The sequence below is a fragment of the Tubulanus polymorphus genome, chromosome 7, assembly GCF_964204645.1.
Source record: "Tubulanus polymorphus chromosome 7, tnTubPoly1.2, whole genome shotgun sequence".
NCBI lineage: Eukaryota > Metazoa > Nemertea > Palaeonemertea > Tubulaniformes > Tubulanidae > Tubulanus > Tubulanus polymorphus.
Window position 1 is genome coordinate 9,487,281 of NC_134031.1, and position 25,914 is coordinate 9,513,194.

At 38.3% G+C, this 25,914-nt stretch overlaps 1 protein-coding gene across 2 annotated transcripts in view; it reads left to right on the top strand.

The window, feature by feature from the left end:
• Positions 1–25,141, top strand: part of LOC141909388 (mediator of RNA polymerase II transcription subunit 24-like) — a 123,700-nt gene extending 98,559 nt beyond the window's left edge. The window contains exons 20-21 of one of the 2 annotated variants that reach the window (XM_074799842.1): positions 2,517–2,662; positions 22,811–25,141. In XM_074799842.1, coding sequence (XP_074655943.1) covers positions 2,517–2,662; positions 22,811–23,017 — 353 coding nt within the window. In that variant the 3' untranslated portion in view covers positions 23,018–25,141. The remainder of the gene's footprint in view (positions 1–2,516; positions 2,663–22,810) is intronic. The other variant, XM_074799843.1, reaches the window with a different exon arrangement.
• The last annotated feature ends 773 nt before the right edge of the window (positions 25,142–25,914 follow it).

The following is a 25,914-nucleotide window of genomic DNA, read 5'->3' on the forward strand; positions in this document are numbered from 1 at the left end:
TTATTATACTCGTAATTTAAACATTTATAAGTTATAATACACGCGACTCATCTCTGCTGTGTTACGATACAGCACGCGTGTAAAATATCAGTATGGTAGCATATAATAGCCGTATGTGCCTATTGATCACAGGATTCCCTGCTGCAATGTGTCTATGTGTAGACTATTTATATCAATTACTTAAGAACACTGCTTGTTCCCACTAATAAACCGGTGTTGAAAGATAAAACAATACTGACAGAACATAACGCCGTACACAATAAGCCACGGGCCTTAAGAAAATACGGTGAAACCATATGGGTTTTTGTTTGAGAGGATTTATCTTTATAACAACAAAGATAAATTCTCTCAAAAAAGAAAAGACGCAAGCCATAAGTTTTTATTATCTCAAACCAGTAGCTCAAATTTCCGGATAATCCATAACATTTCATAACAAATAATTGCTCTACTTTTAAAACATTGCTCCCCGTTATCGCAACTCCTCGATCTTAAGTTTTGGCGTTCCTGTAGATAACTACGGCCACCGCCTCTTCTTTCGATATTTTGGTGTACCGCTTTATCGCTTTTTCGACGGATTTCCATGCTTTGAGGCTGGCAGAATTCATTTTGTTGGTATTTCTCGTTGTTTTATCTCAATAATGTTTAAGTAGGTAGTAATGTTCTGGTAGTAGGCTATTTATATACATGTATAAGGGCGCAGGGACAATACGTACGGCAGGCGAACTAGGGGTAATTTACATACTAGGCTACATGCATGACAAACTAGGGGTTACTACAACTATTCAACGTAGACACATTTTTACTCAACACTCTTCCTTCAAACATCATAACTAAGAAGGGGTAAATTTTATATCTCGTGAAACATATGAACAATAACTTTAGTGCATGTTATTAATGATTTTAGAAAAAGAAACAAACTTTAATGTAATATTCGTTTTGTAATAATCGTTCGTTATCTAATACAAATTGTGATGATGCAACAATTTGCTACGTACATGGACCGGATAATTGAATAAAAGGCCACGCAAAATAAGAAGCTTAATATTTATACGACCCTTTCTTTAGAAAAGATAGAAATGATTAAAAGCCGTATTCCATTTATTAGAACTGAACTGCTCGTAGCTGCTATTCACGAGAGGGTCACGATTGTATGAAAATAAAGTTTTAAAAACGTTGCGTCAGTAGACCTATTTTGTGGCTGTCTGTTATCAAAACCGATACTGTCTCGCCGTAAGCACTGCGTTTTCTTAAAAGGTTTTCGGAATTAATACTAGGAGTCTCGTTTTGCTCATGTTAAAACGGCAGATATAGGTCACGTCAAAAAGTTAAAAAACCCAAACGTAGTACATCGCAACCTACATAATGTATCGTATCATTGATTTTGTCACGAAATATATGGGTTTTTCTCATGTACCGTATATAGCGCATAACAAATTCTAACTCTTGGTGAGTAGATTTCAAATACTCGGTCAAGTGCGATTGCAAAATTGGATCAAATTTTGGCCGAGTAAACAACTTTTTAAAATGATGCTCGGCCGAGTGGACCGCCGAATTCTATCGTTTACTCGGCCGAGTAAAGGAATTACTATACTGTACTATTAGCTCGGCTGAGTAAACCGCCGAATTTAACCACTCACTTGGCCGAGCAAATACCTTCTTCAATTATGCTCGGCAGTGCAAATGCCCGAGTAACTTGATTCTGAATCGGAGTGTTATCAATGGTATTAATGATAATTCAACTTAATTTTTCCTTAATTTGCTTTCATAAAACAGTTATAAATCATTGAATTTGGTGAAAAAATTCGAATTTGGTGATTTAATTTGAAATTTCTCTTCCCGGATAGAAAGCAGTCAATATCACATATTGAATGAGAGTTCTTTACATTCATGTCAGTATTGGAAATGAACATAACACAGGATTTGAAATAAGGCTCAGTATTAGGGGAGACAAGGTGGTGACAAGAATCTTCTTGAACCTTGATAATTAAGCCACTAATGTTCCTCTCGAGTTTACTTCAAGAGCATGATATATGACTGGCCATCTTAAATTCAATACTGTGCATGATGATAATAAAATTCAAATCTGTGCATGATGATATTAAATTTAAATCTTCTACCTAGATTAAAGACATCGAATGAGTTCATAATCGCTCAAAATTGAATATTTATCATTGAATATTTAATCGATAGCGCACTCAACAGTATTATTTCGCATAGAAATGTAACCTCGGTTTCTAACCAGCTTAGAACCCGGTCAATTGTCCGAGACATATATCATATTGACACACGCATGTGAAAGGCCCCATTTCATCTTAGTGTCCTGCTAGATGTCCCAAGAAAGGACCATTTCATTAAACTGTCCCTTGAGAAGACCTGATTCATCTTCACACCTCCAGTCTAAGGACCTGATATGGTTAACTGTTGTTTTGTACAGTTGGAATGTAAAGGATGCTGCTAGGAAGAAAACCTGTTATGTCTAATTTTGTTGCTATATTTCTTTTTCACTTTTGTTTCAGTTCGATTATTTAGTCTGTTCCATGGAATATTAGCTGATAAAGTCACAAGTCCTCGTACTGGTTTTGTAATCAATTTTATCAAGGAAGCCATACGATGTGGAGGAAAATACAGTGCATTTATGTTACAGTTCATGCCGGCCAATATGGTATGTTGTTTTGATTTTTTCAGGATCAAAGGGATATGGGACTTATGTAGTTCGTATCTATCTCAAAACCAATTAATGGATCCATTGGATTTTCTTGCAAAATGTAAACGGTTCGGACTTAAGTTGAGAAGAATTGTGGGTCCCAATATTTCTGTCACACTAACGGTTGTGTTGACACCAGGTGGAAATTATATTTCATTGTCCCGCTGTTCCGGAAAGCATTGAAATGTCGTGGATTTTTAAACAATTAGCTTTTGTCACGTGAAATGTCATGGTTTTTGGTTTACCTTTGTTAGCGATATTGAAGTTGGCATTGAGCCAATCATATAAAATCGCGGTACATTTTTTTATGTGAGCATTTGTTTCATTGGTTCTTGGCTTAAATATGTATAATCGATGTGATCGAAGACATGGTGAACCTCCGTCGATGACATGGTCAACTTTATTAAAATTCTACCAAAAACTGTTTTTGGCGGAAAAATTCTTAGCTCTTGCTTATAAAGTTGCAATGACCACGATTGGGGGCGTCGTCTCTACGAGCGAATGTGATTGGCTGTTTTTTGGATATACGGGGCATTCCGGCGCTACTAAAATATAAATGGGAAAGCCATTAATAGCGAACGTTTCATTGGACTAGGTGCCATATATATGCAAATTTTTAATGCTCATTGTTGGTGAGAATATAATTATTTCACATAGATATTGTTTCATTTTGATACCCGGTGATTGTGTTGATTGAGATTGAAGTGAAGCGAACGTTCACTACACAAGGCCTCTACGTGCGTGGGAGTGCTAAACATTTAGACTGTTGCACACACTAACACACGCTCATACAGACTACTATATGGTGATAATGTAACGCTGCTTGGCGCATGCACGTTTGGTATGATAACAGGCTGAATAATCGTCGTAGCAGAAGATGAGCGCTGTGTTTTCTGTTTGTAATAAATTGTAATTTCTTGTGACCTGAAAATACTAAGCAGCAAACTATAGGTATAGGCCGAGGTCTGAATATTGTAGTGGTAAATTCCAGGATTTAAATCTAATACTACGCTCCGGTGTATTGGAAAAGGTTTCGTTCCCCAGACTCAATATTCAGCCACCCTCTGATGTGTGACATCATATGAATTTTATTTTTCATATTGTGAAAAATGTTTTTTTGAAAATCTGGAATAGTTTCCCTGCCGCGCCTACCTGTACCCTACGAAACCATAAACAAATGTTTATCTTTGGTCTTAATTGACTAAAAAATTATTCTTTAAGAAAGATAAAATACAATATAAACTTCTATAACTTTGAAGGCACGAATTAAAAAGATTTTTCAAGCAATGCCCTTACTCCAAACAACCTCCAACTTTCACGGTAAACCACAATTTGCCCATGGGCAATTTATTTGAACTATAGTGCTGCTTAATTGGTGGAATTATCCTGATTGTATCCATACAAAGTTTATTAAAGGTTAGTGTCAACGAATGGTCCATTACAGTCCCTCTATTTAATATGGTGAGAGACGCTCTTAACCGGGAAAATCATTGTCTGTTTCATGTCATATGGCCTATGTGACTGACCTTGCTTGAGCGTGCGCCGCTGGCGCGCCGCTTCAAAGTTATGAATAAAGTATTTTATAACTGATTGTTAATGGCATACAACAAATAAACCTTTAAAGAAAGATACCTAGTGTCTGATATACTGGTGAAAAATTCCGGGTTGATTCACCGCATAGTTTTTTCATAGTGAGCATTTTAGTATATGAATCAATTAAGATGATTGACAGGCGCCGGTGCGGCTGTATCAGCTGTTGAAGACGTTCAATGTAAACAATAATATAAACCACGTGCGAGGCAATCAGGGACAACAAACTGAGAAACACTGAATTTTTTAATTACATGTGATTTGAATAGGCATCTATGCTGGTTTTTCAAAAAGTCTTAATTGACTTAAAAGTCTTAAAAGAATCTTAATTGACTCCTATTGCATAGGCCTAAGCCAGGCCCTCAGATGTGTATGGAATTAAAAAAGGTCATTGGTTCTTGAATTTCTTGTTTGCACGATGCAGCCCGCAATTCTTGATGGATTTCTGCAGAATTTGGTGTGATGATCAGGGTAGGTAAGCTATCCAAGCCATTTGCATATGGAGGTCATCGGCTTTCAAATATGGCCACCAGGGCAGCCATCTTGAATTTTTGCACGAAACGGCCTGCAATTCTTGATGCATTTTCATGATACTTAGTGTAAGAATTTTGGTAGGTGAAATGTCTACCCCTTTTTGAAAATTGAGGTCAAGTGTGGCCGCCAGAGTTGCCATACATCTTGGATATGCATTTTTTCATGAAGTGTGATGTTTGGGGCAGCTTAAATGGGCTCGTCTTTTCATGTTAGTATATATGAACAGAAAATGAACAATATCGCCACATAGCCTATACCATCTTAACTATTTTAACACTTTAGTTGTCGAATAAACACTATAATCCGTGTAAACTGTAGATAAATGAAGAAATCCCACACTTTGAATTTGAAATTATACGATCAAATTTATTATTACGAAACCACAACGTTTCGGCTGTTGACTAACAGCCATCATCAGGTGGAATGACCAGAAAAACAACTAACAAAGCATATAAACTCACAGGATCTAAAATAGAAGCAGTGTGTCAAAACTAAAGATAAACAGACCAAGCAATAAACCATCAAGGGGTACCATGGAAACCACAGCAATTCTAAACAGTTCAGAGTAAAATCAAATTATGTAACTATGTGAAGTGGACCGAAGAGGGTGGCGATAACAGAGTGACACATAGTGACATCAACCCAAATCTAATAAAGAGTTGATGTGTCTGGATAATAATTGGTTATGTGGAAAAAAACCAGTATTTAAATTAGTAGATAAATTGGATTTCGAAAGTTTACATATAAGGGCTGATTCCACTATGTGTCTCTTATGAATATCTTTACATGGATAAATAAGTTTCGAATTCTGAAAGTCAAATTGGTGATTGGTTGTAAAGACATGATTCGCTATTCCACTCTCAGGCTTTTGGTTGCGGATATCTATTTTGTGTTCTTTAATACGCTGACTGAGATTACGTCCCGTTTCGCCGATGTACATCATATTACAGTCTTTACATGGTATCTTATAGACCCCGGACTCAATTAGCTCACTGTTGGGTTTATTTTTGGTTAAAACATTAGTGAGTTTGTTATTATACTGAAAGACTAATCTAGTGTCGATGGTGCTTAATGTGGATTTAAAGCGTTCCAAAGTAGGTGAATACGGGATTATAATATTCTTTTGAGCTCTGCGTTTTGTGGTCAGGTCGTTATGTCCAAAGTGAGAAATTCGGGCTTTGAAATAAGCTTTGTTCAAAATTTTGTCTGGATAGGCTAGTTTCTTGAGAGCAGTTCTTATATGTTTGATTTCTTTATCTAAAAACATTTGATCACAAATACGTAGAGCTCGAAGAAATAATCCTTGGGCTATTCCAATTTTGATGTTCAAAGGAGTAAATGAGAAAAAATGAAGATAAGCTTCAGCGTTAGTCTGTTTTCTATATACAGAGAATTTCAAATTTGTTTTGAAATTATGAATGAGTACATCGAGAAACGGGATGCATTTATTTTATTCCCACTCAAAAGTGAAATTCAAAGTAGGATATAAGGAGTTCAAATAATGTAAGAATCCATTCACATTAAAATCGGGGGAAACTAAACAAAGAATATCATCAACGTAACGTCGCCAAATTTTGGGTCTACTTTCATTGTAAAGAGGAAGAATTTCACTTTCGACATGTTTCAAAAATAAACCAGCAAGAACAGGGGAAAGTGGATTCCCCATAGCCATACCAAAAATCTGTTCAAAAAAGTTAGAACCAAATTGAAAATATAAGTTTTTTGTACAAAGTTCAATTAAATCCAAAAGACAATCAACCAGTATATCAAAATGAAAATCTAAAGTAGGTAACTTTCTCCTAAGAAAGTCCAAAGTAGGTTCTAAAGGAACATTAGTGAATAAGCTAGCAACATCAAAAGATATAAATTTATCATGCCCAGGAATAACATTTTTTAAACATTCCAATAAGTCCTGGTTATGGCGTAAATGGGCATTCGAAAATGAGCCACAAATATTTAGATAGTCTAATAAAGAGTTGGTGTGTCTGGATAATAATTGGTTATGTGGAGAAAAACCAGTATTTAAATTAGTAGATAAATTGGATTTCGAAAGTTTACATATAAGGGCTGATTCCACTATGTGTCTCTTATGAATATCTTTACAAGGATAAATAAGTTTCGAATTCTGAAAGTCAAATTGGTGATTGGTTGTAAAGACATGATTCGCTATTCCACTCTCAGGCTTTTGGTTGCGGATATCTAGTTTGTGTTCTTTAATACGCTGACTGAGATAACGTCCCGTTTCGCCGATTTACATCATATTACAGTCTTTACATGGTATCTTATAGACCCCGGACTCAATTAGCTCACTGTTGTGTTTATTTTTGGTTAAAACATTAGTATGATGTACATCGGCGAAACGGGACGTAATCTCAGTCAGCGTATTAAACAACACAAAATAGATCATATCATATCATATCATGTCTTTACAACCAATCACCAATTTGACTTTCAGAATTCGAACTCTTTATTAGATTTGGGTTGATGTCACTATGTGTCACTCTGTTATCGCCACCCTCTTCGGTCCACTTCACATAGTTACATAATTTGATTTTACTCTGAACTGTTTAGAATTGCTGTGGTTTCCATGGTACCCCTTGATGGTTTATTGCTTGGTCTGTTTATCTTTAGTTTTGACACACTGCTTCTATTTTAGATCCTTTGAGTTTATATGCTTTGTTACTTGTTTTTCTGGTCATTCCACCTGATGATGGCTGTTAGTCAACAGCCGAAACGTTGTGGTTTCGTAATAATAAATTTGATCGCATAATTTCAAATTCGAACGTTGGGATTTCTTCATTTATTTTAACACTTGTTGCATCGTTACAATGTGTCGTATTTCGCCTTGATCAGACCGGATTAAACCATACACCAAGTCAACACATAGAATTACGGATCAGCCATGCTTTATTCTCCTTAAAACCTCTTCTGGTCGAATGTAACTGACAAACTTGAATAACACACAGAACAAAACGTACATCAATACATAAACACTACAATCCCTCCCCTTCTAGATAAAAACTGCCCTATCAAACTTTTAAGATTGGAGTGAAACATATTAATGTTATATTAGTTCAAAGAATTATAAGAATCCTTTCCAAAAGACTGAAACACAAAATTCAACAACTAAATCTCCTAGTACTTTAAACAAATCCTTCAAGGTGACTAAAATTCCCAAAAAAATGTTTACCTAAGGAAATGAACATAAATTTTAGTACACGTCAAGAAAGATTAACACCAAATGAGTTCAGAGTAAACACGAATAACAAATCAAAAACCTTGCACGAATCAATGGGGTAGACTACCCAGAGACTCTGGCCCTAGACCAGGAGTTATTTTGCCCTTTTAAGATCTAGGTCCATTTGAATAATTAACCACTACAGAAATTCAGTTCGTAATCTTTGAAACGTTCGGGAACAAACTTAACTCTACCAGAGCGCCTTGGCGGAGTAGACTCTTGCGGCACTGAGTCTTTGTTACCGTTAGAATTTGAGTCGATTTCCAATTCAACGTCAACGAACGGATCCGGTACATTATCCAGTTCAATATCTGGCTCCGGCTGTTTTGTCGTATCCTGATACTGTTCTAGCGGAACAGTGGGTTCTACGAATTTACGAAGATGCCCAGTGTTACGCTTATAACGGTTTCCATCTAACGAATCGACGGTAACTTCACTACCAGTCTTATCAACAACTCTGAATGGTTTCTCGACAAATTTCGTTGAAAGTTTGTTTTGTTTCGGACCTTTCATCAAAACCACGTCACCGACTGACATGTCGTTAGTGCGCGCATTTCTGCGGATATCAGCGTAATCTTTTCCTTTCTGTTTCAATTCCACATCTCGATCACGAACTGCGAGTTCTCTTTGACGTTTTTCATCAGTATATTGAGGCAGTTTCGATCGAATTTCACGACCGAACATAAGTCTCGCTGGCGTAGCACAGGTGATTGAGTGTGCAGTCGTTCTGTACGCCAACAAGAACTTATACAATTCACGCTTCCAGTCTTTCCTTTTGGCCTGTGCAATACGCTTTGCTTTCAACATGGAACGATTTTGCCTTTCAAATTCACCGTTGGCCTGTGGCCACAACGGAGTGCTTAAACGATGTTCGATTCTGTTTATGTGCAAAAACGATTCGAATTCCTTGGAGACAAACTGTCTCCCATTATCGGTTTTCAACAAGAGCGGAAGCCCAAATACGGCAAACATTTCTTCCAGCTCTTTGATAACCTTCTCGGACATTATTTCGGTCATTATTGCAACTTCGAAATATCTACTAAAATAATCTACAACCGCTAGTACATCTTCACCTCCGGGCATCGGACCCAGTAAATCAGCGGCAGTATCTTGCCACGCGGCTGTGGGCAATTCGATTCGTTTTAACGGCTCGGGTGTGATGGCTAGCTCACAAGTTGACACCCCTGACAGGAACGGCAACACGATTTGGCGTCTCTGTCAAGCCCTGGCCACCACACCTTAGACCTCAACCTTTCTTTCGTTTTGACCAAGCCTTGGTGTCTCTCGTGGGCCAAATCGACTTCTTGCTTATGCAAAGTCTCGGGTACGACTAATCGCCATCCACGTAAAAGTAACTTTCCTACGACGCACAGTTCATTTCTCACTGATTTTAAATCCGAGGGGCAGTTTCTCCAATCCCCAGATTGAACACAATTTCGAACAACGCACAGTTTTTCATCTACAGCAGATTCTCGTTCAATTTCACGGATTTTTAACGCATGCGGTGTCGCCTCTTGAGCGATAAAACGCACAAAATCCTCAGTTTCGCTATCTTCCGCTTCGCATTCCTTCGGCCTATCCAGTAACCTCGACAGCGCATCCGCAGTCATCTGTTTTCCAGGGATATGTCGAACGGCAAAATCAAATTGTTGTAAACGCAACACCCAACGCTCTATACGGGCAGACGGTTTTGACCTCTCGAAGTAAATAAACACCAGAGGCTTGTGATCTGTAGCAATAGTAAAATGAGTCCCGTAAAGGTAGGCATGGAAACGTTCGCACGCCTACACATTTCCGAGAGCCTCTTTTTCAGTCTGCGAATATCTGCATTCACGAGTCAGACTGCGACTAGCATATGCTATTACGCGTTTCACGCTATCTTGGATTTGAACCAATATGGCTCCCAAACCGACCGGGCTAACGTCCACAATTATTTCAGTGTCAGCACCTCTTTGAAAATAGGCTAAAGTATCGGTATTACTTAGTGCGTCTTTAAGATCATTGAACCACTCTCCCTGTTCGTCACGCCACTTGAACTTTTCATCCTGACGTGTTAACCTACGTAATGGTTCAGCGCGTGTTGCAAGATTCGGAATGAAACGGTGACAAAAGTTCACGAGACCCAAGAAGCTTTGAACTTCTTGAACTGATTCTGGTCTGCGAGCCTGTCTAATGGCCTGTACACGTTCTTCGGTTGGGGAAATCCTGTGTCTCCAAAATAAATGCCCCATAAACTCCAATTCGGGCAATCTAAATAGACACTTGTCATTTACTGTAAGTCCCTTTTCCTCCAATTTTAGAAGAACGAACATCAACCTACGATCGTGTTGTTCTTGACCTTGACGGTGGACGATCAAATCATCGGAGATATTCTCACAACCTTCGCACGTAGCAACAAACTGCTGAACTACCCTCTGAAATTTCTCCGGAGCGGAGCTTATTCCGAACATCAAGCGTTTATAACGAAACAGTCCAAGTTGTGTCGAAAATGTTGTAATTACGCGTGATGGTTCATCCAACTCAATTTGATGAAACCCTGATTTTAAATCCAACTTACTGAAAACTGTACATCCATTCATACGCTCCAAAAGTTCATCCACTGTCGGAATAGGGTGCCTTTCGCGAACTACAGCCTTATTAGCCTGCCTCATGTCGACACATAGGCGTATATCGCTGTTCTTTTTCGGAATGATAACAATGGGGCTTACCCAGGGGGTAGGACCCTCGACTGGCTCAATAATATCGTCGCGTAGAAGTTCATTAATTTTCACCTCTAGTTTATCTCGCATACTGAACGGAATACGATGCGTAGGTTGCGCAACTGGCTCAACCGAAGTATCTATAGAATCGACGCCTGGTAATCTTTTAATTTCCCAATCCTTTGGAACACGGAGGGAAAACGTTTCTTCATTTCGTCGATGTCCGCTGACATCTTCACTTGATTGACGTCCTACTCTGAAGCTACGGTGCCTACTTTGAGCACTCATAATTTTTCGGCTGTCTCCTTTCCGAGCAAGGAACGACCAATTAGATTAACTACGGTAAAATTGGTGTTTATTTTCCTCCTACCAATTTGAACGTCAGCCGAAAATGTTCCCATTGTCGTGAGAGGATCTTTTGATCCATACGGATACAGTAGTTTTGTTGTTTTTTCGGAAACACATACTACACGCTGCTTCTTTAAATAACGCCACGTTTCTCTGCCGATTATATTTGTTGTGGAACCCGAGTCAATGAGCATTTTTATCATAACTCCTCCAATGTTTACGTGTAGTGTTCCACTCTCTAGGTTATCGCAACCATGAATCACGGAAAAAGCATAATCATCGGTTTCCTCATGGACCTGGTTCACTTTTGCCGATTTACCAGTTTTTACACGGAAATCTTTCTGTGATTTTTTTTTTAGTTTTTAGTTCACAGCGAAATGTCCTTTCAGGTGACACATATTACAAGTTTTGTCCCTAGCTGGACAGATTGGATCTTTCGACTCGTGCCCTTCACGACCACAGCGAAAACATTTATGTTTCTGACCCCCTTGCTTGTCCGGTATCACGTCTAGGTTTCTCACCTATCTCCGATCTGTTGCCATGCATACGAATCCGATTAACTTCGCCAACAGCTACTTTTCCTTCCATCTGGCGGGATGATGGTCCACTGCTTCGAGACTCCTGGCTAATTAGAGCAACTGATTCAACGTTAAGGGGGCTTGCCCTTGACCTCTTTGAAGAGCTTTCCCCCGAAGCACCGTTGAGACACAACAGTCAATGACTTGATCGCGGATCTGCTCATCGCAGACATCACCAAACTCGCAATTCTGGGCCTGTCGCCTCAGTCTCGTTACGGAAGTATCAACGGTTTCATCCTGTTTCTGTTTTAGCTGTCTGAAGACGTGTCGTTCATAGGAAATATTCATTTTTTGGTGCAAAGTAAATATGTAATGCACGCAAAGCCTTCTGGTAACAATCGTCTTCAACGCCCTCTTGCTGGGTTAGCGGTAATGCAGGAACTTCTGGCAAAGTTCTGAAAACAACCTGGACGTCCATACCGGCACAATGGAGCAATAAGGCTTTTTTCTGTTCATTATTGAAAACACCTTTCGCTACGACAAAATATTGTATGGCAGAGCGCCATCTTTTCCAGCGAGAACCAGCACTGGCCGACTCACCATGGCAATCAAATGGCTGCAGCGGCGCCAATTCAACAGGAATGAGCGCCATTTCAGATTTAACTTGCAGTTCGTACTTTCTTCTTTCCCGATTGATTTAACTCGTCGCCAAAATTGTTGTATTTCGCCTTGATCAGACCGGATTAAACCATACACCAAGTCAACACATAGAATTAAGGATCAGCCATGCTTTATTCTCCTTAAAACCTCTTCCGGTCGAATGTAACTGACAAACTTGAATAACACACGGAACGAAACGTACATCAATACATAAACACTACACAATGTAAATCTTTCTGTAAAACTTTGAATACTGAATGATTCTACTTCTACTGCGTCATGAAGGTACAAGGCCCATGGGCCTCTTGTTAGGATCAACTGTACAATGTAAATCTTTCTGTAAAACTTTGAATACTGAATGATTCTACTTCTACTGCGTCATGAAGGTATAAGTCCCATGGACCTCTTGTTAGGATCAACTGTGTTGATCCTTATATGATGGTTCTGAGAGTAACTTTCTGTTAGCTTTTGGTGGCACAAATTGTAACCACTGGATATAAACAGCTGATATTTTGTCATTAGGAGGGAAATAGGTGGTGGAATTGATATGGCAAGTTTCGTCCATCAGCTCTAAGCAATTTGGATGTGCTGGGAGAGAATGTGCAAAATTTCAATGAATTTTTCCCTCATTCTACTAATCAATGCTTGACCTAGTTTCATGACATCGCAGGGAAAGCCCTTCACAAGGGCATCACTTGGAAATCCCTCTAGGAGGGCTTTCCCACTGACATTATCAAAACTGTGCTCTGCTATGTTCCTGTGACTCATAGGGAAAACCAATTACCATGTATATCATCAAAGCTGAACATGCTTGCTACAAAGTGCATCATGATTTCATCTTTATCAGCTGTTTATACGTTATTGCAAATCCAAGAACAAATCGATTTTTGGCTCGAAACCAAAATGTACTCAGTTGATCCTACTGGACCCATGGTCCTTTATTGATTTCGATGTTTTCAATGGAAAATTGGCTCTTTCTCGCTAGCAGTAGGGGAATAAGTAATCGATATATGTGGCGGGTTTGTATAATAAGGCAAGTGTTCACTGTAGCACTTTGACTGTGCAACTGAGCATATATTCATACAAATCATTCATTGAAGCTTTATCCATTCTCAAAACTCACAAAAATATCTGTTTTAAAAAGCCAATCAGAAAGCAAAGACTCCTCTATGATTGGCTTAGAGATCAGCAGGTGTTCACGTGAACCCGTGGTATCGTCTACTGTTTTACTTCCGGGTTTGATTTTAAGATCTAAAATTGTATTTCAGTATCCATTTCTGTGAAATCTTTAGTTGATTTGGTTTTTGGGACGAATATTTTTATTTGCACTACAGAAAATATCATTGACATTTGTGCAAAGTCTGGGAAATTCAATTTTACTTTATTGAACAAGCTTAAACAGCAAATCTAATTCAATTTTGTTTTATTGAGCAAATTTCAGAAAATTCAATTCTATTCCGCATTCAAATCACTAAGACCAAGGAAAAAGATTTATCTGAGGTATTTGTTCCTCCCAGCTCCAGTCGCTGTCTGTCCTACTTATGAAAGCACGATTGAATTGTGTAAGTTATTTGTCTGGGATTGACTAGTCTATTGAGCTGGGAGTGTATTTGGAAAAATTTAACCAACAGAATGCATCATTTGCTATTTTATGGAAAGCTGACAGGCCGGCCATAGTGCCCCTTGGGGCTTTTGTTATTATTACTTGATCGTCATACATAATTCACAATTACACAGTATATGGATATTCGTAGAGTAGCCGTGTTAACCAGGTTTAAAATAAGTAACGAGACGAGGAGTACTGTATAGGTTAACTATTCATTTGATGCACAAGCTTTCGCTTCTAATGAATAGAAGCTTCATCAGGTGAATGATCAATTGATTCATTCACCTGATGAAGCTTCTATTCATTAGAAGCGAAAGCTCGTGCGTCAAGTAAATAGTTAACCCATACAGTACTACTCGTCTCATTACTTACAGTATATGGAATAGGCCTGCAATAGGCCTGCAATGGCCCTTAATTCCAGAAAGAAAAAACAAACATGAAATTTCCAGATATACTTTGGCTGACACCACCCGTCAGCTCCCCCTATACAAAATACAACTCGTCAGCTCCCCCTATACAAAATACAGAAGACATCTATTGTAGTATTGTCAGGCGCTTAAAACTCAAAAAACAAAATTTGCCAAATTTGAAAATTTCAGACTTTTTGTTAGTGTTGAGGAGTTGCATATATTTAAAAACTTATGAATGCCGTATGTAAAGTTTGATATACTGCTTTCTAATATTGTCAAAATGGGGACATTTGATTGCATGAAATTATTAACAAGAGCCCCATGGGGCTTGACACGGTAGCTTCAATCATTAATGACCTGTCCATCAATCAATTTCATATTTTATATATGCTAGAAGCAGGGATGAAAATCTTCCACGGATCCGCGGATTTCCGTGGTTGGAGGTCCATTTTTATCATTCTTGAGATCGATGTAGATCCGTTGAGAAAATGATAGGGGGGTTAGGATCTTGGGGAAAGGTTGAAAAGAACAGACCGTAAAAGCGTCTCATAAGACCCCGCTACGATCTCTGAAATCTTTTTTTACAACATTGTCTAGAACCACTGTACAGATCAATAATATATATACATGCAAAAGCGCTGCACGGGAAATCTATATATAGAATCTGCGGTCACACGCTTCAATTCATCCAACAAAACATAACCTACGTGCTCAATAAAAGTAGTCATTGTTTTACTTCAGGCACAATACGCTTGGCTTGAGTGATAGATTTGAAAGTTATAGATAGGGGCTCCTCTTACGACTCTCTTTTATTGACAAGTTCATTTAAGTATGAACATGGTCTAGTGGTTTGGATATCGTCGGAGCCATCCTTTTCGTGTACTCAACAACGAACGATCAACCGCGTGGCAGCAGTCATATTTTGTCATTGGAAAATGGGACTCAGATGCACCAAAACTCCTTGAATTTTCAAAATTTTCTTGGGGGGGCTCCCGCACGCCTCTATAGGGGCTTCGCACCTCTCGGTGCTTGCGGCTGCTAGGTAGCCATTAATACTTTATTTCAAATTTTTCCGTGTTTTTTAAACGAAGGCATATCTATGTTTTTGAAGGGCATATCTATGAACGGATCCACGGATCCATGAACATGAAAAAGGGCAAGTATCCATGCAGACAAAACAAGGGTTTAAAAATATGAAATTTCAGTCCAATTTTATACAATTTCTAGGTACTGAGACATATAGCTGTCTTATTAGTTGCTGGTGGAAAAAATGTGCCCTGAAAAATATTGCCGTTGTATTGTTCAAAACGGCATAGGAAAATATATTGCGACAGGAGCACGCCCATGTGCTTGTTGTGTTCCCGTCTGAATCTGCCATCAAGGTCTTTATTAGATCATTTCCATGACTTTTTGCAGAAATTTCAGAAAGATAGGAATTATATTAACCTCTTCGCTACCATGCGTGACGCATATTTACGTCGCAAATAATGACCTCTCACCATGCGCGACGTATATTTACGTCGCAAATATATTCATTTACTACAATGCTGGTGTGGTGAGTCACTAAGCCGCTGGTGTATAGACGTACTAAATGATCGTCTGCTTCAATTTAATTACACTATCTTGAGTGACAACATGCACCACTTTGCGCGCGAAACAAGGAGGCACGTGCATGAGTTTTTTTGTCTGTATTTTTAGCTGTTTCTTTTATAAAATGTCATCCTGGCCCAAATTTAGTAGACAGTCAATCACTACACGATAAGAATACAAAAAACATGCTGGAAATGGATCATTACAAGTTATTTGATCAAAATCCATTGATCGATTCACAAATCGTTAAAAAAATCGATCAATAATTATTGGTGATCAATTTCTGATTTAATCGTTTTGATTTTAAACAATACCATCTAATAGCTGATGACCTTAGCTTTACAAATATATATGGTCTGTAGGGGTGATAATTATTATTTTCTGAGATCTAAATAAAAACACGAAAATATGTCAAAATATGGGAAAATGCTCTGGTGAGGGGCGTTACATTACCTATGGTAGCAAAGAGGTTAAGGGGGATGGAAACACATGTTTAGGGGGGGGGGTGTCGGGCTACGTTTCCATACCTCAGAATAATACGGTGTCACTATGCCATCAAGGCGTGTCTATAGAATGACATCATCCATGTATATGACGTCACTGGCAGCGGATGAAGAACTTTACCGAAAAGTACTATATTAGGATAGTCAAAGCGTCGAATAAACTACGGCTCAAGGAAACATTATTAATATATAACGGACTTAATATTTCCCTTATAATTGTGGGATTCTCTTTATATTATTAGCTGATAAAATGTCTGCGAGCTCGTCGGAAATGCCGATTGAGCCGGAGAAGATTAATTCAAATTTTGCAGAATCAGCTATATTTCGGATTGTGATAGGCAATATTATTTAGCGGTTTTGTACAATACAATAAGAGTACATAAAATACATGAAAAATTCAGTTTTCTCTTTCTCAATCATTATAATTTCCTACACAAAAGAAATTTTATCCGATCCTCCCCTAATGGGCTCTGTATAAAATTTTGAAAACATTACAGCACCGATGTACAATTAACATCCTGCAATGTGGGATTGAAGGATGTTTTTCATTAAATTCAGAGTACATATTTGGATTATTTTTTGAAAAGCATATGGCGAGACTTCAACGCGTTTCAGGAGACTAGCCGAAGCCGGTTGAAATTTTGAAGCCCTCGAAGTGTGAATTTTTTAGAGGATCATCTACCTCGGGCATGACCCGTCGAAGTTGACCGCAGTTAAGGATTGGCTGGTGCCAGCTACAGTGACGGATGCTCGGAAGTTCCTCGGTTTTTCAGGTTACTATTGGTCGTTATATTCGGAACTATGCGCGAATCGCTGCTCCTCTGACCAAGCTGCTTACTAGTGTTTCAGTCGGAAAGGGGAAACATTAGACAGCAGAAAGGAGAACGATGATCAACTGAGGTAAGACAGGAACAGGATAAGTTCACGGCCTTGAAGGAAGCCCTGATAACGGCGCCGGTACTAGTTTTTGCCGATTATCGATTATCTGTTTGGGAACACGGTACTTGTAAAGACTGACAACAACCCGCTTACATACGTAAGCTTACCGTAAAAACCGGCGTATAAGTCTACGCGGTGTATAAGTCGAGGTCGATTTTTAGACCTACATTTCATGATTTTAACATATATCCGGCTTGTGAGTCGAGTCCCTTCTCTTAGACGAATAATTACTAGTATCATTGTATTGAATAGTTTGTTTTGATAACGATGTGTGCCTTCACGCACGCCGCCACGCGTCAGCCTGATTGCTGCTGTGTGTTAATCAATAGACTGTTACACACACTCCGGTATAATACACTACCATACAGTGATACAGTAGTGTGAGTCACACGCTATATATAGCCTAATGTATTAAGCGCTGCTATGAGCGCGCATATATGAATACATCGTTTTAAATGAAGCTGTGTCAAAATGAAAGAAGTTTTTTTCATTAAATAACTTTATTTATCATGAATAATTATTCAAACTATTATAGCAGTAAGAAGATGAACACTGTCTTTTTTGTCTGGTAGAATCAATATTTCTTGTGACCTGAAAATACTTCGTAGAAAACTGAACTTGGCGTATAAGTCGAGGTCAATAATTTAGTGGTAAAATCAAGGGTTAAAAACTCGACTTATACGCCGGTTTTTACGGTACATACTACGTTTGAAGAATGCTAAACTCGGTGCAGTTGAACACGATGGTTACGGGCTCTGTCTGTGTACAACATTGACCTGGAGTATCTTAGTGGAACCAGGAACACCGATGCTGATGCTTTGTCCCGTAGCCGGTTAAGTTAACTCACATCAGAGGTGTTTCAAGCGGTGTGCCATGTACACAGAGTGGTCCCGACTGAGCCATGGACGTTTGAAGCCGGAACTAACCACGTGAAGCAACTTCTGCGTTTGGACCCAGTAATCAATCGTGTGATAAGTTGTATTCAGGAGAGACGAAAGTTAAGACCCTTGTGCCCAGCCAAGTACGCCGTGAGTAGAACATTCAAATCGTTCGTACTATGTGAGGGTGTCCTGCATTGGAAGATGCCCAGCAGCAACAGTGTCGAATACAAGGTATGGCAGCCTGTTTTGGAAAAACAAACAGTTCTCTGATCCATACACGATGACATGGGCCATCCTGGATGGGACAAGACCCTAGCAATGTTACTGGCAAGGAGCTATTGGCCAGGGATGCGGTCGTCGGTTGAGGCTGTCAAAAGCTGTAAGCGTTGTGTCTGTACTGTGTATGGACTACCTTACGTTAGAACCGTCTTCCTGGTATGAAAAGGTACTTGTCCTCACAGACCATTTTACAAAGTTTTCTTGGGCAGTACCTACCAGGAATGAGAGTGCGAAAACAACCGCAAGAATTCTCTTCAAGGAGATTGAGACGAAGTTTGGAGCACCAACCCAGTTGCGCTCGGATCAGGGACCTGCATTCGAGAGTAGAGTCATTAAGGAATTATGCCAGCTTACGGGGATGAAATAGACTCAAACTACTCCTTATCATCCAGCTGAGAACGGTGCTGTGGAACGTTTTAATCAAACTCTGATCCGCCTCTTATCAAGTCTCCCCTCCAGAGAAGAAGAATAAATGGCGCGAATATATCAACCCGCTGGTATACGCCTATAATTGCATCCCCTAGAATCCACAGGGTATGAACCTTTCCACCTTATGTTCGGACGAAGACCCACTCTTATCAGTTGGTCTGCAATACGGATGAAATCAACCTGAGACAGAGGCCAGTACCACCACCTACATCAAGCAGCTGGAAGAACTTCTAGACGATTCCTGGAGGTTAGCAACAGATCAGTTATGCAAGAAAGGGCGTAAAATTCAAAGAAAGACATAAGTTAGCTGACAAGTGGGAATCGGATTCGTTCTGCGTTGAGCAGAAGATGTCGGAGGATGTTCCTGTCTTCAGAATATGACGGTTGGATGGAACCGGTAAAGAGAGAATCTTACACCGTTACAAGCTCTTTCCATTAGCTGCTCCATTCCGGGAGGATAGTGAACTGAGGTCAACTCCAACGGTTCGTAGAAATCCTTTTCCTTCTCCTAGAACCTTCAAGGCAAGACGATTACCAGTAAAAGGACTACACGATACGCAGAAAGAGGACAGTGAATATGAAGATTGTGAGGAAGAGTTGCTAGTTGTACGGGTGTTGCGAAGGGCCAGTGATGATAGAGCTGTTCCTTTTCGAGAGGATGTTCCTCCGGATGCAGCCGATCTGAGCAGTGAATCTACAGCGATCATGAATTTTCAATATGCTGTAGCAAAAGTTACATCTTCACTAGACTAGAATATTCGAGTGGAGATTCGAGATCTTGATGTTACTGAATTTTCAAGATGCTGTAGCAAAAGTTACATCTTCACCAGACTAGAATATTCGAGTGGAGATTCGAGATCTTGATGTTACTGAATTTTCAAGATGCTGTAGCAAAAGTTACATCTTCACCAGACTAGAATATTCGAGTGGAGATTCGAGATCTTGATGTTACTGATGGAGTTGGTACAATAGCTGAAGCAGCAGCAGAGGCTTCAAGTAATGCATCAGTGGATACTGTCGAGTCAAACGAGGAGCCTGTCATTCGTCAAAGAACTAGTGCTCGCGTTAGGAAAAGTCCAGCCTGGCAACGTTCAGAAGATTGTGTTGTTACTGATTCCACAGACAGAATTCTACAAAATTCATTAATTTCATGATTTTCAACGAAAAAGATTTTTTTGTTATGCCCGTCTTAATCTAATCTAATTAGTAACGTTTATTGGTCTCGATGCAAATGAATTATAATTCCCACTCCTTTCTGCAGTTCTTCAGAGGTTTATGTTGATATCAAATAATAAGAAAATCTTGTTCTTCCAATTTTAAATTCTTTTTGAAATTTTTCATTACATTTCCCTTCGCCTCCAATATTTATTTCATGAGAAAGTCCATGCTCCACGGGGCAAATAGGCTAATTAAAGAGGCTTTAGGTGAGAGTAATTAAATAATTCTTTATAATTGATGCAGTAAACCTTGTCTAATTTGAAAGACAAAATAAAGTTTTGTATCAAAATTGTTGTATGACTTTAATAATGAATCTATGAAGCACAATCAATATTCGTAAGGAATCTTATGGAGCATAATTAAATCCATTTTGAGGGAAGGAATTTCTAGAAAACAGGCATTTATCTTTTTCGATAAAAAGAAATTATTATAACATTGAGACTCGCAATAACATAACAGAAACAGATGTGGATGAAATGTTATGATAAAATGTTGTATTGGCAATAAAAAGTGATAGGTCTTGTGGGATTCGAACCCATCACAAAGCACCTAGGTGACGTCACGTTATGAACTGGGAAATCCGCCATAATACATAACCCACCTACCTAATTCTGAGGTATGGAAACGTAGCTCGACCTTCAGGGGGTCCGTGCAATAAATAGTTAAGAAAGTAAACTTTTATCGTTTAACCAAGTAAACTGAAAATTTGTCAAATAAAGCCATCTCAGCATTATACGCATGTAATAATCACACACAGCTGCTCGACTAATCATGGATATAAAAGTGACAGTGGGTTTTCCCCAGTGACTCAAATAGCTAGACATGCTCCGTACAACATAAACCGCTGATGCTGAATGATTTCATTTACGTGTAACATACACTGTGTATGAAATTAAAATGAAGTTTTAGACAATTTATTATCAAAAATTGAACAATTATCCAGATTCACTGCCCTTTTTAGATTTCAACACATTTTGTTTATTTAGCCAATCAGTGCACATTAAAAGATATTCAGCCCGGGCGCTTACTTGGCAGAGGCTTTCTCTAACAGCTTCTCTAACACACTCCACGGAGGTTCCTACGTGGAGAAAATAGGCCGCCAAAATATTTCCTCAATCGACGAATTTTTTTCAATTTTACGTGTGGAGTTAGTGCCATTTTACCATAAGTAGTCATGTCTGGGCCAACCTAACCAATGTTTTCTTCCAATGGGCCCGTTAGACACCTGTTCATTGATCACATGTGTGTCGACCTGTAGCACATGTACATGTTATGACATGCACATGTTACAGGATAAAAACCACTCGTGGCGAAAAGACTGCTATTTTTGCTAATTTTGAAAATTGCATAAAAATGGCTAATTAATCGACGTTATCGACTTCGGGCAAAACTTTTGTTCGAAGATTTAAAGGACCGCAAGTTAAAGATGAAAATGTGTGTTTGAAATTAAACTCCTTTCAGCTGTTTGAACAACAGATTAGCGAAATTTCACTGATAGCATTTTATTTTGGTGCAAAGCCATTGAAATAGACAGCCCCACTGTTGGCAGCCCTGCTGCCGCTAAAAACCATGTCAGTCGATAAACTTTATTGTGTCAGTAACCGGCACTGGCCTCAAATTTGCATAGACTTGGGAGCTTCTGTCCTAATTGGGCCATTTGATAATAAAAAACCTTTGATGATACCCAGGCTCTCGCTTTGCCGGGTCACAGTTGTTTTATATGTCATTCTATGAATGTGCGTGTACTAGAATTATGAATATTAATTTGTTGAGACAAAAATTCCAAAAATCAATTTTTCAAAAATTTCATTGTCATTAAAAAGTCAGTTATCGCTTTTGATAGTGTATATTTTTTCTTTTTAAATTTTCAATGAAGTGAATTTTGCGTACTAGTAGCCTATACATGGCAAATTTTTTACTTCACACTAATTTTGGCTTGCCACTGGACCATTGGTCCTTTATTTCAAGATTAAGAATTGCATTTCAAGATCAATTTCTGTTACATCATAAATTGATTTGGTTTTGGGAGGAATTTTTATTTGCACTACTGAAAATTCATATTTGAAAATTTTGCAAGGGTCAGGCGCTTTCTCAAATCATATAGTCGACCTTGATACGCAAATAAGCCATGTGCTCGAATTGCAAATTCTATCAAATTTATTGTGCACAAAATGTCAAATCCAAGTCAATTTTACTATATTAAAAAAGATAATACCAAATCTAATTTGATTTTATTCTGCATTCGAAATTTATATGTAGAATGGAAAAGATTGCTCTGGGGTGTTTGTTCCTGTCATCTATCTCCCTGTCTATGTTAGTGCTGTTACATGTGTAAATGATATTAAGAGGGGGAGAGAAATATAACCCATAGATTGCATCATGAAAAGCGAATGTGACAGTCTGTCCATAGAGCACCTTCGGGCCCTTGGGCTCTTGTTCTACAACCAATATTATAACACATATTTGGTCTTTTTGTGAACCTGAGCGCTTAAGATCATTAAAGACAACGAAGTGTAAATGGTATATAATGAATCTTGATGTGAGAGTAAAGACAGGTTTATCTATGGTTGACTTAAATTCCTACTAAGTGGGGGGAGAGTATTGCGGGTGGGGGGGTTAGGCCGCGAGGCGTAATTCTAGTTGATCTCTTGTTTATTGTTTCAGGTATCACAGTTATTAAAGAGTTTACCTGGATCATTTACAACTGACCTATTACTGTCTGCATGCGATTTGAAAGCATACCGTGGAAGGTGCATTGCTGCAAAAGCTGTTTGCCAAAATTCCAAGTTAGAATATCAGCAACTGAATTCACACCAAATAGAACAACTGCCAAAAGACGATAACAAATTATTGCAAGTCAAAAATATGTAAATTCATAACGGGTCAATAAAGTTTTGATTTGATTTGAAAAAATTCATTAATTTAGATTGGCATAACGTTGGTAAAACTTAATGCTATGTGTATACAATGTTGTAAGGTTTTTATACAAATATTTCAAGCACAGAAAAAATACATCACTGTCACGTACACAGCATTACATGGTTTTTAGCCCGCTCGGGACTATTGCGGTCACTTTTCGTCCATCCATCCGTTCCTCCCTAGACGGAATCCAGTTATTTTTGGAAGTGTTGAAGACACTTCAATGGATTGTCTCCATGTTAGTTTTATACATGTATCTACCCCAGATATATCTTTCTGCCCAAAAAAATTGCATGATCAGAACCAAGATGGCCGACTAGCAGCCATTGTTGCTCGCCAAAATCAGCACTTTTTACACATTTTTGAAGTTTTCAAGGGAAATATTTAGATTGCTTCGATCAATTATCTTGATCTCTCAGATATGTTTGCATCTCCCCATGGTGCATGAGCATAACAAAACTTGGGTCAATCAGACACAGATAAAGTCTGTCTCAGTCCAGTTTGCCGCGGCATATCAAAGCTTTTCTATCATAACATTGCCTGATTCCCGTGGTTACTGCATGGTAACTGCGCACTCCACAGCATGATGTCTGGCCACTGTATCCAAGAGTGCATATATAGGTTTCTGACTGACCAGAGCCTTCATAAGCAGTCTTCGAAAAGTTATAAAAATGTTGTCATTCTATTCTTGCGCATTTGTGTTTTTTATGTTTTTATTCTACGTGATGCATGCGACACCATCTGGCCTCAGTCTTATGAATTGAAAAAAACATTCTTAAGGGCCTCAGAATAGGTCTTAAGCATAAACAATAGTTTTGAAAGTTTGGAACCATTTTCGCGAGAAATACAAGAAATTAACGGTTGAAAAAGTAGATATTGAAACTGGAAAGGCGACTGGGATAAGTGAGCGATCAGTTCGTAATATACGGAAACAGATGAAAGACACTGGACGATTTTTACATTTTACTTATTGCCCCTACAGCTGTGTTGTATGTTCTAAATCTAACAGATTCCAGGAAATTGGTCCATCAAAACACCCCTGACAACTTCAAAGCAAACCTATGAAAACTATTTATAAAAGTTATGCACTCTTGGATATCTCAAGAGTTCAGAAATGCAACAAGGTAGCAAAGCAAATCTGAATTCATTTGTAACTCTTGCTCTTGTTACCACTCTTCGCCGTGACTATAGCAACAGCCAGCTGATTTTGCTGACTCACTAAATCTTTGCGCGAGGTCCAGCCACTTCAGCTGTCAGTACCAATTAAAATGTGTACATTTGATATCCTTTGCCTAACAAATGCTGTGGCAAACTGGGCTGAGACAGACTTAAGCAGTAATGTGACCTTTGTGCTCAATAAGGTCATTTTTACCTGTAGCTCCCGAATTGTTGGCCTATTTTAGAAGGTCGTGATGGTTACACTTTGAGAAGGGCTCTTAAACATATTAGACATATTCTTTGATCAGTCAAGCGTGCACCGGTATCCAAGATAGTCTTAACTTGGTCAAAATTTATAAGTTACGTTTGAAAAATGATTTCACATTAATACATTTCTTCAGCCAGAAGTCATCCTGTGCCTTATACTTTTCTACTTAAATCAATTGCTTTACTTTACTAAGTTACCTTAATCTGGTTTCATATTACTTAGTAGCTCCTACCTACGTGTTGATACCTAGGAACTATGTAATAAAAATGTTTCTATTAAAAATAATTTCGGTGAACTATATTGTGTATAAATACTGGATTCGAACTCTGGTACATTGATTGGTCCAGTGTCTTTACCATAGCGTGTATCCCTGCAGGAAGACCCCCCAATACTATTTATAGTGAAAATTGAGGAGTGACAGATTTAACAACACTAAATGTCCATGATAATTGTTGTATATATCATCTATATTCTATATTCCTTTAATGTTTAAATGTCTACGTGTAATAGCTCATTGTTTCTTGAGAATGCGTTAATTGTTGTTTGTCTCGCTGTCAGTTTACTACTCGTTACCTTTGTTTTGATACCATTTTAATGTCTCCACCTGTCTCGTATCTCAATGTTTATAAATCGTTTGTGTGTGAAATAAATTTAGTCCAATTTTGGTATTCCAAGCTGTTAGTTAAGTCTCACTCTCTTGGCTCTGTTCCGGATCCGACGTCGACCATCTTCACAAATAGGACCGAAAATATATAATATTTATTTAAATATAATATAATAATTTTTTTATGAAAGATTTGTATAATAAATGGAGAGTAAACAATCACAAAACAATATAAACTTCATCAAAAGAATTAGAGATACTACAAATGTAAAATCAGTAGATTATAAATTTAAAAAGTTAACAGAATTAATAATTTATAAGAAATATTTAATTACAAATATTGAAACAATTACTACTAAATATGAAGATAAATAAGTAATTCATTTAGAATATGAAGGATTAAAAGGAAATAAATATGAATTCCGAACGTACTTACCAGATAGATTTCATAGATTATCTAGAAAAGATATTGATGAATTATGATCTGGTGATTTCTTTTTCATATATAAAGGTAAGAATGAAAAAGGACACCATGATATAGATTTCGAATAAAAATATAGCTGCAAAGCAGTGATAACGGGTTTTCTGCACATCCTCATTCATATTCTTGATCTTGTCTGAATATCGTGTCGACGATCGCGTGTAAGCTGATGCAGCCGCAACATGCCATAAAAATCAAAGGGAAGTTAGAATCCTGTTCAACTGTCAAAACATTTTTATAAAAAGACGGTTGACAAACAGTCAATGAGGCCTACTTTGAAACCATGGATGACTGAACCAGATGGTTATTTGACTCTGGAAAATGGACTGTTAGGCCTC